General features: G+C 32.4%; 2 protein-coding genes and 1 pseudogene across 5 annotated transcripts in view; 2 read left to right on the plus strand and 1 right to left on the minus strand.

The window, feature by feature from the left end:
- MAPK10 (mitogen-activated protein kinase 10) overlaps positions 1-15,582 on the plus strand; it is a 164,134-nt gene that overhangs the window by 38,025 nt on the left and 110,527 nt on the right. The window lies entirely within an intron of this gene.
- On the minus strand, positions 7,230-8,016 carry LOC100924692 (U6 snRNA-associated Sm-like protein LSm3). Its single transcript, XM_012553096.2, is given in 3 exon segments — positions 7,230-7,565; positions 7,568-7,642; positions 7,645-8,016. Coding segments are annotated over 3 exon segments (294 nt in total). The 5' UTR covers positions 7,781-8,016; the 3' UTR covers positions 7,230-7,482.
- On the plus strand, positions 10,811-12,701 carry LOC116420007 (annotated as a pseudogene).

Here is a 15,582-nt window from a genome sequence, read left to right on the forward strand (position 1 = left end):
AGCAAGTAATTCAATATATGTTAAACACATGCAATTCTTTTGTACCTATTTCTACATTTATCATGCCGCACCAGACAAATCAGATCAAAAAAGAAAAAAAATGAGAAAGAAAATAAAACAAACAAACAGTAACAAAAAAGATGAAAATACTATTTTGTGACCCACACTCAGTCCCCACAGTCTTTTCTGTGGATACAGAGTATTCTCTCCATCACAATTCAATTGTATTTGGCCTGAATTACCTCACTGCTGAAAAGAGTCGCATGCATCAGAGTTGATCATCATATAATCTTGTTGCTGTGCATAATGTTCTCTTGGTTCTACTTCACTTAGCAGCGGTTCATGTAAATCTCTCCAGGTCTGAAATCATTCTGCTGATCATTTGTTACAGAAAAATAATGTTCCTTAACCTTCATATACCATAACTTATTCTGCCATTTCCTAACGATGGGTATCCACTCAATTTCCAGTTCCTTGTCACTACAAAAAGGGCTACTATAAACATTTTTGCACATGTAGGTTCTTTTCCCTTTTTTATGATCTCTTTGGGATATAGACCCACCAAGAGACTGCTGATCAAAGGATATGCACAGTTTGATAGTCTTTAGGGGATAGTTCCAAATTGATCTCCAGAATAGTTGGATTCAGTTCAAAACTCCATCAACAAAGTATTCGGGTCCTAGTTTCCTCAATCCCCTCTAACATTTATCATTATATTTTCCTATCATCCTAACCAATATAAGAAGTGTGTGGTGGTACCTCAGAGTTGTCTTAATTCACATTTCTCTAATCAGTAGTGATTTTAAGCATTTTTTCATGTGATTAGAAATGATTTTAATTTTTTCATTTGAAAATTGTCTGTTTGTATCATTTGATTACTTATCAATTGGGAATGACTCATATTCTTATACATTTGAGTCAATTCTGTATTTATTTTAGAAATGAGGCCTTTATCAGACTCTTTGGATGTAAAAATTTCCCCCAGTTTTCAGCTCCCCATCTAATTTTGCTGAATTGATTTTGTTTGTACAAACCCTTTTTAATTTAATATAATCAAAATAATCCACTTACCATCTCATAATGTTCTCTAGTCCTTCTTTAGCTATTTCTGCATTTGGTTGTGAGGTTTTCATACTCTAATACATCGTTAATTTTTGTGTAGCTGCCATGCACCGCTGAGAAAAAGGTATATTCCTTTCTTTCCCTGTTCAAAATTCTTCAAAAATCTAGCATACTTAACTTTTCCAAAATTCTATTCATTTCTCTAATTTCTTTCTTGTTTGGTTAGATTTCTGTTACAAAGTTCTGATAGAGAGATTGATATTCTCTACTAGTATAATTTTGTTGTCTATTTCTTCTTGCAATTCACTTTATATGTTTAGTACTGATATTACCTCATTATCAATGGTACCTTTTAGCAATATGTAGTTTTCTTCATTACCTATTTTAATTAGATATATCATATTTTAAGTGCTTTGATCCTTTAATGTAGAACCTGCTAGATCCTAGGCAATCCTGATTGTGGTTCCTCTACATTTGAATTGCTTCTTTCTAGCTGCTTACAGTATTTTCTCCTTGATTGAGTAATTCTGGAATTTAGCTCCTTTAATCCTTGGAGTTTTCATTTTTCTTTCAGGAAGCAATTGGTGAATTCTTTCAATGACTATTTTACCCTCTGGTTCTAAGATAACAGGGCAGTTTTTTTTTTTTTTTTTTTTTTTTATGATTTCTTGAAAGATGTTGTCCAGTCTCTTTTTTTCATTGTGGCTTTCTGATAGTTCAATAATTTTTAGATTGTCTCTCCTTGGTCGATTTTCCTGGTCAGTTGTTTTTCCAATGAGGCATTTTACATTTTCTTCTATTTTTTTATTTTTAAAAATTTTGTTTGACTGATTCTTGATGTTTTAGTGTGTCATTCACTTCCACTTCTCAAATTGTAATTTTTAATGAATTATTTTCTTCAGTTAGCTTTTTAACCTTTTACATTTAGCCAATTATGATTTTAAAAGAGATGTTTCTTTCTATGTATATATATATATATATATATATTCCTTTTCACTAAGTTTATTTATTTATCTATCTATCTACCTATCTATTTATTTTGCTGAAGCAATTGGGGTTAAGAGACTTGCCCAGGAACACATAGCTAGAAAATGTTAAGTATCTGATATCAGATTTGAACTCAGGTCCTCCTGAATTCAAGGTTGGTGTTCTATCCACTGTGCCACCTAGCTGCCCCAAGTTTATTGTTTTAAGGAATTTTTTCTTCAATACATTTTTCCTATTTTGCCAAATTTATTTTTTAAGGGGTTTTCTTCAGTTAATTTCTCTACTTCCTTTTCCAAGCTGTTGGCTTTTTTCTCCAAACTTTCACAATTCTCCTGCACTGCTCTCATTTCTTTTCCCTATTTTTCTTCTATCTCACTTTTAAGACCCTTTTTTCCTCTTCTAAGAGAATCTTTTGACTGGAAACCAATTCAAACCCTCTTTGAGGCTTTATCTGAAGGCATTTTGCCTTTGCTTTCCTCTTCTGAGTTTATATTTTGATATTCCTTTCTCCATAGTAGCTCTTTATAGTCAGAACTCTTTTTTGCTTTTTTGCTCATTTTTAAAGGTTGAATTTAGGGCATCCTAGGGCACAGGGGAGATTATGCTGATCATTCTCTACAGGAGGTTAGGGACTTCTCACAGATGGTGCTGGAATAAGTGGTGCTGCAAGGTTTCCCGACTGTGCTAGATAGACTTGGCTAAGTCCTTGGCTAAGTTGTGCTGGGATTTGGGGGCTTACAATTTGTCTTCTATAATTACATTGATGGTCTCACAGCTGGTCTTCTCATCCATTGGCCTTCTGAACCAGGATAGAGTAGCCAATGCTACTGTATTTTGGCTAAGAGCCTCTGCTAGATTCCTTTCCCAGGCCTCTACACTGCATCTGTGCTGGGCCACATTCCCTCCTGTTCAATTGAGACAGACCTTTCCTGAGCTCCTTTCAAGATATTTTAAGCTTAAAAATTATTATACTCCAAATATTTATGGTTTATGTCACTCCAAAATTCATTTAGAGGTTTGATCTAGGGTTGATTCTGAGGGAAGCTGGGGAGAGCTAAGGCAATGTCCTCTCTACTCTCAGTCATCTTGGCTCTTTCCCCTAATTCTACCTTATTGTCTCTACAACTCTTTTTAATGTTCTAATGGAAATTTAGCATTCCACACTAATTAAAATTTTTTTGAATAATTTTTTACACTTCAAAAGTTCTACTTTATGACAATTTAAAATGTATGTGGGGTTTTTTTTGTGATTCATTTATTTTTAAAGAAACAGTTATATAACGGGAACAGAAGTATCAAGACAAAGTATTAGAGGAAAATGTAAGGATGTAAGGAAGGAATGCTTGATTGAGTTGGAGGTGGTGGAGGGGATGAGCAGGCTTCATTGGTACTTGTGATATTCCCAGAAACAGGTGAAAGACTTCAATAGCTAGAGTTTCAGGAAGCAGAGAATAGAAGTTGCAAGGTGAGATTGGTTAACAGTTTAGTTTGTCTGAACACAGAGCATATAAAAGAGAAACATGCTTAATAATATTGGAGGTTGGAAACACATTGTAAAAGATCTTTACTGCTGGACTAATATGCTTGCCTTTTATCTTAGAGATGTCACTATATTTGGAACTAAAGAATTTAGGTTAAAATTTTGGCTCTATTTTTTACTACCTATGTGATCTGGGCAAAAAAAAACATGTCCTTCAAGGGTTTCAGTTTACTCATTTCCAAGGTCCCTGATGATGCATGGAACTGTTGAAGGTTTTTAAGTCAAGTAGTAAGTGGACTAGTCGTATTCAAACATTAGGAAGATGGTTTTGACAGATGTATAAAAAATAGATTAGAAAGATGGAAGGCAACCCAGAAGTAATGGGGCCTGAACTTAGTTGGCGATGCTATGTGTCAGATGTGAGAAATTTTATGGAAGGAGAAATTTATAGAACCTGATTATGTGAGTAATAAAAAAGAAGAAGAATTGAAATAAGTATGAGGTTTTGAGCCTTGGTGACATGGATGAACGTGGCCCTCCCAACAGAGGTAGATTAGTTCTGAGCTGGAACAGATAATGAGTTCAAATTAATGACTAGTTATTTTGTTTATTTTGAAAGCTTCCTCTGCTAGCACATATTAAGAATTAGAAAAATTTAAGGAAGACATTTCTATATTTGTTTCTATATGTTATAATTCCGTGAATGATTTGTTGTTTTATTTTATTATTTTCTGATATATTCACAATTTGTTACAAAGTTTAAACTTGTAACATCTTGAGAATTTTTTGTAGCCTCTATTGTTATCTGCACAGATTTTGCTAATGGAGTTATTTTATCAATAAATCTAGTCCTTACAGCAAGCTTGATGGATCTTCTGCAGTTCACTAGTAAGTTTGTCTGAAAGTTTAAAAAAATTGTAAGATATAGTTACTTCAGAAAGCTTATAAATGTATTTAACAAAATGGTACTGTCACATATGAATTGTTGAAGAAGTAATTGTTCAAATGTATAATGCTAGCTTAAATGCAGTTATGGTTTAGAGAAAAGAAAAACAAAGTCTTTATTGAGGGAATGATACCTGAACTGACCTGAAAAATAGGTTCTAAAAATATTCATAAGCCAAGAAGGAAGTCTATTCCAGGTAGGGAAAGCAGCAGGACTAAAGACTGTTATGAAAATATCCAATGATTTGTTTATAGGTATTGCTGCCAATGATAGTCATTCTTACACAGAGACATTTTAAGTCAATGTTTTTAATATACTTGGAGCATGGGCTCAGGATTCTAAATACCTACTGAGATATAGATGAATCTTCAGGACTTTACAGTTACTATTTACAGCAGAGAAGGGGGAAAAAAGATATAGTTATCCAAAAGGAAAGGTGAAGATTTACATTTCAAAGATAACTTGTAAAATGTATAGCAGACTAATGGAGAAGGAAGTTTATATCTGAAAAATGATAGGAGAAAAATTATAGGTGGTAAATTGATAATACTGGTTCATTTATCAAATGGTTATCTTAAAACAGAGCCAGAGTTCTTTTACTCCTTACTGGTTAATCATCTTGAGTTTATTTTTGGAAGCTACAGTTTAATGTCATACCATAAAGAAAGCCTCAGCCAGGGATATGATTTTTCCTTACAATTAAAATAGCTAGGCTGGAGCTAAGTAGAAAACTCTTATGACATTAACTCTCTTCCTTCTCCCTACCCTTTTTAGCCATAGATTGAAATGAAATCCCATATTCTTTTTTTTTTTTAGATTTAAGTTCATTTATTTCTCCCCCTCATATATATGTTTCTTTATTCATTTAAGAAAATAAAATTTACATTTAAGAAAATAAATGTAAAATTTATATTGAATATATATTGAAATATTGAAAATATTGAATTGCTATTCAATAAAAAGATAATAAATGGTTCATTGAGATTGATCTTAAAATTCTTGCAAATTCATTTATAAAAGTGGATAGTGCCATTTAGATGTCTAAATAAATTGATGCATGTCAGACAACTGAACTACATTTCTAAATAAAAAGCAGTGTGACCATATTCTTATACATCCTGTCAATCTCCTCTGGGTGCCTCAGTATTAATTTTATGACAAACATTTCCAAAAACAATTACAAGTATTGGTTAGTATTGAGTACAATAGTAAAACAAGAGCAACATAATAAAAAGCATATCATAATTTCCTTAGTTTAGCCCATTTTAGCCATCCAACCCCAAATATTCAGAAAATAGCATATTTCTTATTCTGTTATGCATTTAGTCATCCCATGAAGACATTCACTTCTGGGAATTTCCCTTGGAAATTCATTGACAAAGGGGTCTGTCCTAGACTAATGTTTACAAAATATCCAATTCAATTTAATCATCCCGATCCTTAATTAGAACATCTGTTGTTAGTAGTACCTGGAATAGGTCTCATTTCCAAGGTACTTTTGGAGAGGTGTTCCTTTCAAATAGATCTATCTCCCAGTTTCTAAGCCACTTGCAGAAGTTACCCAGGTAATGTTATTTAAACTTGCTAGTGCTAAGACTTAGTATAATTGAGTAGAATCTGAAAAAAAATCCAGTCATACTGATCTTCCAGCAATTAGTATAGGAGATGAAAAACAGTTCAGATCTTATGGAGCTAACCTTATAAACAATAGGGTCATGGAAAGAGCATTAAATTAGAATATTTATACTTGATTTTAAAGTCAAGAATTTCAATCTCCTCATATAACCTATTTTATATTTGCTTGAATGCACTATATAATATGAATAATAGTATTCATAAACCAGACAGATTTTGAAAAATAAGTCCCTTTTGTATCCTGATATTATTAGTGAGAACTCAAGACAGAAAAAAAAATCTTCCATTTAGCAACAGCTCACGAAATAAGATACAAAATATTTTTAAGCAAGTTGAATCTTTATTTTAAAAACTTATTTACCTTATTAAAACCTGTTTCTTATAATTACTCATTAGTATTCATCCTAATTTGAAAACTGCCCTTTTAAATCAATTAGACCAGACTAAGGATTTCAATTGTAGACTATAATTATCTCTTTTTCTGGAGCTTCTACAGAGGAGTCTCTGTAAGGTACAAAGCACAGGCCTTAGTTATAATTATCTAACTCCAATAGAAATTTGGCAAGTAGAATATATGTATATGTCTCTGATTTTGTGGGGGTTTTATCTTTTCTTTGTCATAGATGGCAAATTCTGGTTTGAAATTCTAGTCTTTATTTAGCTTTATGAATTCAAGTTCTGAGGAGCTCCTGTGTTCCTTAGTGGAGTCTGAATAGCAGTATTAGGAACTCACTACATGGAGAAAATGACCAGTGATAGGAAGGGGAATCTAAGCCTGATATGATTATCCAAAATTTTTTGGAGTTGTGGCAACTCTTGACCTTACTAAATATAGTGTACCAGCCAAGGACAGTGGTACTCTGGTCCATAGCATGCTCCTCAGTAGGGCAAAGCCAAGCCTCTTCTGAGTATCCTAGTGTGCTAGCACTCAGGCCCATGATCCTACTCCTGATACTGACCCAGCATAGAATAGTGACCATTATCTTGTCCAGGCATTTGACATGGCAAAAGAAGTATTAGACACACACAGGTCCCTTGGATCTCTTCCTTTAAAAATGTCTATTCATATCCTCTGATTTTTTCCTTTTTTTTCCTAAAAAAAGGGTAAATAATTTAAAAATTTTAATTGCCCACAAGATGAAGAGAAAAATTAAATAACTGAAAAAGAGTCCTGCCTTAATTTGTAGGTTTGGTATCAGAAATCTAAGAATGATCAGGAATTGTCTGGAAATAAACACATTTTAAAGGAGGATTCCTTGATTATTTCTAAATAGCAAAAAAGTATCAGAGGCTGTTCTTTTGAATACCAGCTTTTCTCATAAAGGCTATTGTCAAGAGCCTCTACTTTTCCACACAGGAGAAAGTCTTAGTTTCATCCAACTCTCAATGGAGTAGCTACTAATACAACCCCATCACCTTGGACAAACAGCATTGGAATGTTCCAATTGGTTGATTATAGATATCCTCACAAGTTTCTTCATCAATTTCTATAGTTGTCACAGTCTCTTCTACTTCTCCCAAAATCACATTTAATAAGCATACAATTTTCCTCGTAGTTCTTGGTCATTTCTCATTTTCACATAAATTTGTTCATCTAGACTGAGCCTAATGAGATCCAGGGGATCCTCTTCAGTATTGGCGGTCTTTTCCTGATCCGTATCATCTGCCATGTTTCAAATCTGTTTCCCCTAACTTTTTGTGAGTTAGACACTGGCTTCTCCATCCAATGTTTATTATTTGAACTCATTATGTCTAGTCTCCTTCCTTTTTTCATCATAAGGTTCTCTGATTATATCTTTTATATTTCTTCTTTATTTAAATTCTTTTTTGTTATAGTCAGTTCTAATGCATATTTGGAAAAAGTGAATTTATTTTACTACAATTGATACATTAGAGAACAATCTGAAATAATGTAAAAGAACTTTTTTCAAATTTTTGTCTTTGAGAAACACCTAGAAAGTTGCATCATTTCATAATAGCTCACAAGTTGCAGCCTTTCCAACACTCACTTTCACAAGCAAATTTCAGGTCCTTTTATAGATGAAAATGCAGTGTTTATTATCTATCTTTTAGTGCAGGAGGAGGTTTAAGAGGAGGAGCAGGAGGGCTTATTTGCAATGATATAATTCTAACCTCACTCCCTAACATTTACTCCTCACCACCTTCTTCATCAGTGTCCCTGCTATGGAATTGCTACAATGGTTACCTTCTCAGCCTTTGGTATAGACTTCATCAGCATGGAATCATGTACAAATCAAGCAGCAGCCAAAGGCTGCCACAATTTCTTAGTCATTTATAATTTTGCTGCCATTTTTATTAGATTATTTACTATTCTTTTTAAATGTGTCAATGATGAAATTTTTGAGTCTAACTCAGTTTCCCTCAGAAGCTTTTTTTTTTTTTTTTATTACATGGTTTTGATACCATTTTGACTTTTAGGAATACATATATGCATTATAGCAGAACTGATTACAATATGTTACAGTCTGCTTATGTACACTTATTCATGGATCTGTTGTGTTTTTAGGCTGAAAGCTATGTTTTAGCCAAACTGGATAAGTAACTATTCTCAATTCAAGCTGTACACTTTTTTTTTTTAACAGCTTAATAAATATTTATATTGATTTTTGACATAATCTTGTTCACTTATATGTGTTTTAAAATTTTATCAATTTCTAATTTTTGGAATAAAACTAATATTTCCATAACATAGTATGATAAAAAAGATCACTAGACATAAAATTGCAAATCTATTATGTACAACTTGCTATTCCTTTTAAATATATAATAAAGTTATCATATAATTTTTTCCCTTTTTTCTTCCCTCTTCCCATCCTAAAGATGATTACCATTAGATACCAGATAGATACACATATGTATATATTATTATATGTGCATATGTATGTGAAATTATTCCATATATCTAGTAATTAGCTTTTTCTCTGGATGCAAAATAGCATCTTTTTATGTTTTTATTTTTAATTTGTATATTTATCATAATCAAAATAAATGACAGGCACTCAAAGTCATTTTTAAACAATACTTTCCATGTCTTTCTAAGATCATTGCGTTTGTCATAAACTTTTTACCTTATTTTTTTCTCACACTGTCTCCTATGTTAACCTCTTTCTCCACTGCCATTTAATTTCCTATCCATTCTTTTCAACCTAACTCAAAATTCTACCTTTTCAATAGAAGCCTTCTCTCTTCCTCCTTACCACCCCATGCCAGAAGTAGTGAATTTTCCCATCTTCCTAATCACATAGCACTTTGGTTAAACATCTTTAATGACTTTAGTATGTACTATTTTATAAAATAATCTAGGAAGTAATTGTAAAGTATTACAAGTGTTTGCATATGTCAGAATCAATACTCAAATATCAACTTTTTCTTAGTTCAGGTTCAATATTGGGAGAAAATATGAGGCTCTCAAAAGTCATTGAATATTTAAGACAAAGAGGTTTACTTTGCCTTAATGATGCAAGAATATGCAACAAGAATGAAGTGGCATTTAGCTCCCACAGATGTTGTCCACTCCTCTCCATATGGAAACTCATCAAGTCATCACGGTAGGAGACAGTGATTCTCATGGATTCCAGAAAGCTGCCACCAAGTCTGTAGAGCACAGAAGAGGGAAAGGGATACATTTTATGACCTTAGATAAATAGGCAGCTAGATCAAAGAATTGAGGTGGGAATAGTTTTGTCCTTTATTCCATGCTGGATTGAGAAAAGGCTGTAGAGGTAAATGAAGATGAATCAGCCAGTGCCAATGTGCCAATCAAATTCTTGGGGTTCCTTTGTCTTCACTGAGGTAAAGTTGCCTCATATAGTGAGAAGGAAAGAAGCTGTGCTGAAGAGATGCTGTCTCATTATAGATGGTCAAAAGACAATTGATGATGAGAGTAGAGCCCAGAAGAGAATTTAAAACTAAACAAATAGTTTTGAGAATCATTTGCACAAAATTAAAAGTTGAACCCATGAGACCTGAGGAAGTCATCAAGTGAGATAATTAAGAGGGAGAAGAGAAGATGGCCCAATAGAGAACTTTGGGGGATACCCACGTGGGATTCTGTCAAGTAAAACATTGCTTCCATTTGTTTTTTTTTTTTTCTTATTTGTATAATGGAGATAATAATCATTCCTACTTCACAATACTCATTTAAGCTAACAAAACAAAACAAAAAGCCTGCAGGTACAGACACACAGGGATACTTTTTAATATTAGTATCTAAAGCCAAAAGCAACAATCATGTGTGATGGGAATACTCTAGCAGCTTTCCCAATAAATATTGAAATGTGGTAAGGTTGGCTACTCTTTCTAGGGATAATACTTCCTATTATTAGCAATAGCAATGAAGTGAGAAAAAGAAATTAAAGGCATAAGGACAGTTAAAGAAAAAAACAACTATATCTTTTTTTGTTAAAACATGATGGTTTACTTAGCAAGTTTTAAAAAATCAGCAAAGAAATTAATGCAGAGTAGATTAACAGTGCAGGTTATAAAACAAATGCAAAAATTGATAGCATTTACATAAATCAAAAATAAAATTCAAGAGGCAATGATGGAAAGGGAATTTCCATTTGAAATACTTGCAAAATGAATAAAATATCTGAAAGTCAATCTATCACAGTAAAATCAATTCAAGTATTAAAAAATGCTTGTTAAAAAAAAGACAACAGTTTAAATAGTTGAAAGAAAATTAAGAGCTTCTCATTGGGCCAAACCAATATAATAAAAATGGCAATATGACCAAAGTTCATTTGTTTTAATGTGACATGGAAAGGAATACTTTATATAATGAAATAAAATATTAAAATATTAATTTATGGGGACTAAAGAACTATCAAAGGAAATAATTTTAAAAGGTAGGAATAAGGAAGAGATATTACTTCCTTATAGTCCTCAAACTGCAGTAAAAAAAACCAAGTAATAATCAAAATCATTTAGGATTGGGAAAAAAAAAGAAAAATATTTTAATGGAATGGACTAGTAAAAGGAGAATGGGAAGAGAATAAAAAACTCCTTATTTAATAAAAACTGGGAAAACTGGAAAGCATGTATGAGTCTAGGAGCAGCAATCTTATATGTATCTCAGAGTTCTTCACAACCTGACCAGCAACCATGTGCAAGGTTGTATTTTCTCCTGTTCCAAAATGGAAACTGTCAAGAATCAACTGATTGTGGATGCCCTAAAAAAAAGACCAGATTCCCCCTCACAAGCTCACTGTTACTGCAGTTGGTATAATTGGCATGGCATGTATCATCAGTATATCAATGAAGGATTTGACTGATGAACTTATCTTAGTTGATATCATAGAAGACAAACTAAGGGGGAAAATGAATAATTTCCAACATGGCAGCCATTTCTCAGAACACCAAAGATTATCTTTGGCAAAGACTATCCTATGACTACAGATGCAAAGTTGGTTGTTTTTACAGCTTGGGGTACACTATCATGAGTGAGAAAGTCATCTGAATTTGGTCCAGTATAATGTGAATAGCTTTAAATTCACCACTTCTAATATTGTTTAAAATAGCCCTAATTGCAAGCTGCTTGTTGATTCTAATTCAATGGATATTTTAACATATGTGACATGGATGCAAAGTGGTTTTTCTAAAAATCATGCTATTGGAAGTGGTTGCAATCTACATTCTGCTTATTTCCATTACTTAATGGAGTAAAGAGTCAGTGTCTACTCTTCAAGTTATCATGGATAGGTCCTTGGGGAAATCTCTCTAAGAATACTATAATGTTCCTGTTTGGGGTAGTATGAATGTTGCCAGTGTCTTGCTAAAGAAAAAAATCTTCATCCTGCTTAGGAACTGATGCTGATTCAGAGAATTCAAAAGATCTTCATAAATAGGTGGTTAAAGTCCTTATGAGAGATCAAGCTGGGCCATTGACTTGTCTGTAATAGATCTGGCAAAAAGTATATGAAAAATATTAGGAGAGTACTTCCAATTTCTACCATGTTAAAGGCCTATATGATTTTAATGATAATGTCTTCCTCAGTATCCCTGTATCTTGAGTCAGAATGGGATTTCAGATATGGGAAAGATAAATCTCTAAAGGAGGTTTATTTAAAGAAGAGTACAGATACAATTTGGGGAATCCAGAAGGAGGTGTAATTTTAAAGCTTTTTAATTTGCTAACACTTTACTGTCTAGAGAACATGACACTTATGTGATTATGTATGATGAATTTTTCAAGAATTTTCAAATTCTTCCTCTGATTAATGATTAAACACCAGTGTAAAATCTATGAATACTCCCTAATTTCCTCCTAAAATTAGAAATAGAAAATAATACTGGGAAATAATATGGCGACTCCTATTTGTTAAACTCTGTTGTTTGTATAGTGATGCAGATATGATTTTTCTTGTTAAAGTCAGCATCCCATAGGTGTATAAGTACCTACCTTGTAAGTGCCATAACTTCCCTTAAGTCTTTTGGTTCCTGGATATAAAACACCATAGAGTAGTAATATTTTGCTGATGAACTGATTACCTTTGTGACCCCTCTGTTTAGGCTCTTCATCATGGCCTCACATCACCTTTTCAGATGACTCAATTATATTTATTAAGGCAAACAGTACCTTTTGAAGTATTGAGGCAATTAAATGATTTGTCCAGAGTCACACAGCTAGGAAGTGTCTGAGGTTGAATTTGAACTTAAATTCTCCTGATTTCAGGTTCAGTGTTCTCTCCACTTTATTACAATGAATAATGAGAAATATAACCAAATAAGCCTTCCCCCCACTCTTTTCCTTGTGAATATGTTTGAGTTCATATATTCTTACATATTTGAGTTCAAATAAAAAAAAGTGATAAAGTCAAATTAGCTGTATGACAATGAATAAGTCATTTAACCCCGTTTCCCTCAAATTTTCTCATCTGTAAAATGAATCAGAGAAGGAAGGCCAACCACTCCTGTATTTTTGCCAAGAAAACTCCAAAATGGAATCACTGAGAGTCAGACAGGATTGGAACAACTCAACAAAAACAACCTCTTCTTTTCAGTGCATCATGAGAAAGAATATCCTGCTATATTTTCTATTTTCTATTTCTTAGACAAATACATACCACATCAAATCCATGGTATACATTTATGTATGTATACAGAGCATATATATACATTCCCTTAAATATATAAGTGAATAGGAACATTTATGCATAATATATATTTATGCATATAGAGCATACATTTCTAGTCCATTATCATGTAAGCATGTATAGTATATTCATATATTACTAAAAATATAATAATAAATAGTACTTACATAAGACCTAATACACACATATATATATCTTAACCAAAAATATTCATATATCACATGAGACATGTATATATTACATAAAACATTAACTGTTGGCATTCATAGATTTTACATCCCTGATAGATTACATCCAAAGATAGATCATAAACCTTATATTACTAGCAGATCTTAACTTTTAATAATACCTTAAATCTCACCTTGTGAAAAACTACCATCACATCTCTTGAAGGTTTATGTTCCTTTGGAGGAAGTCCATAAATTGCTGATGTATCTGTATTTCTTTGACTGGTTACTAGTTGCTACTTCAGGTCCATTATAACCCTAATTCAACTAAACTATACTTAAAGTGATAAAAGCACTGGCTCTGGAATTTGAGGATCTAAATCAGACTCTGTCTCTAATGCCCACTACCTCTTAGCACCAAGTCGTAAGACTTCATAAGTCCCAGTTTTCTTATCTATAAAATGATGGGATGGGGATTGTATCAGATGGCAGTCCTTTTTAGTTTTAGATCTATTTCTCCATTTTTATTGTTTACCATTTCAAAATATTGCTGTTTTCAATTTTTATTTTTTCTGTATTAGCTAAGATGAAGAATGTGATTATGAGATATCCATTTAAATAGGATAGTTTTGTGTTTTCAGTAATGGAAAAGAGGGGAAAGCTGGTTGAATAGAGACTAATTTGGAGGTTAGTACAATAGTACATCTAGGTAGGAGGTAAAGAAGTTCTAAAATTGGATGATAGTTATGTTAGCAAAGAGGCGCTTTATAGGTAGAGTTGGAGTTACAATCAACAAGATTGTCAAGTCATTGTCAATTACCCCACAGGAAATAGGTATACTTCAGAGACCCACAATAAACCAGAGTTCAATTTAATTACTCACATTTAATTCAATTACCCCATAGGAAATATTAAAAATAGGATGAGAAATAGAGAAAAAAAATGAAGTTGATTGTGAGGTTGCAGGCCCGGGAAATTGGATGAATAGTTGTGCCCTTAAAAGAAATAAAAAAGTTTAGAAAAGGTTTTTGGGGAAATACAAATTTTATTTTGGACACTACTGAACAGAGATCCAGGTAGAGAGGTTTAATAGGTGGTAATATGACAATGAGTTCATGAGAGAGAGAAAGGCCAGATATTTAGATGTGATTAGTTTGAAAAGATAAAGAACACGAATTTTGATGAGGAAGAGAGTTCATATTATATAATATGAATATATTAATATAAATACCCTTCAACATTTGCCCTTGTTAGTGTCCTCCATAAAAAGAGTATTTCATTCAATGAAGGCAAAATACAGTGGGACTAGAACTCCTCTTTATTACTTTGTATCTTTGGATTGTTGAATATAAAAAGTATTTCCTTAGTAGAGCAAAATGTCTTAAATATTCTTCTCCAAGGTATCCACCATACACATATTAAAATAATTTAAAATTCCTTGAAAGAGGTCATGATAGAGGTAACTTTGCTTAATAACCTTCTGATTATTGATATCAACTGAGGTGTAAAAAAGGGAGATATTCGCTAAAGGTGTTTGTTATCATAGCAGATACATAGTGCAGAATCCAAAGAAAAGTTGAATTTTTTAAAGATAGTGAGGTCCTGCAGATACACTTATTTATGATGTTGTCCTAATTGCATCGTGCCTTGGTATACTGCAGAGACCCACAATAAACCAGAGTTCAATTTAATTACTCACATTTAATTCAATTACCCCACAGGAAATTTAGTAAATTTTAATAATTTAATAATTCAATTAATAGTTAATTAAATTATTAATTTTATTATCTATGCAGAAAATCCTGAGTGAATATAAGAAGTCTTATTTTCAAACCATGACATATACTTGGATTGATAACTCCCTAAGCTGCTACATTAGCACATACATGTTTTTAAAAAATTAAAATCAATTTATTATTGATTCAATAATTACTTTTTCTCTTTTTTATATTTAATATTTTATTTTCCCCAATTACATGTAAAACAAATTTTAACATTTGTTTTTATAATCTTGAGTTCCAGATTCTCTCCCTTCTTCCTTCTCCTCCAACCCCATTTTAAAAGGCTCATGTGAAATGATGTAAAACATTTCCATACAAGTCATTTTGCAAAAGAAACTATAGATCTCCTCTTCCCCAAAGAAAACACTCAAGAAAAATAAATTTGGAAAAAGTATACTTCAACCTATAT

This window comes from Sarcophilus harrisii, chromosome 6 (genome assembly GCF_902635505.1).
Source record: "Sarcophilus harrisii chromosome 6, mSarHar1.11, whole genome shotgun sequence".
Taxonomy (NCBI): domain Eukaryota; kingdom Metazoa; phylum Chordata; class Mammalia; order Dasyuromorphia; family Dasyuridae; genus Sarcophilus; species Sarcophilus harrisii.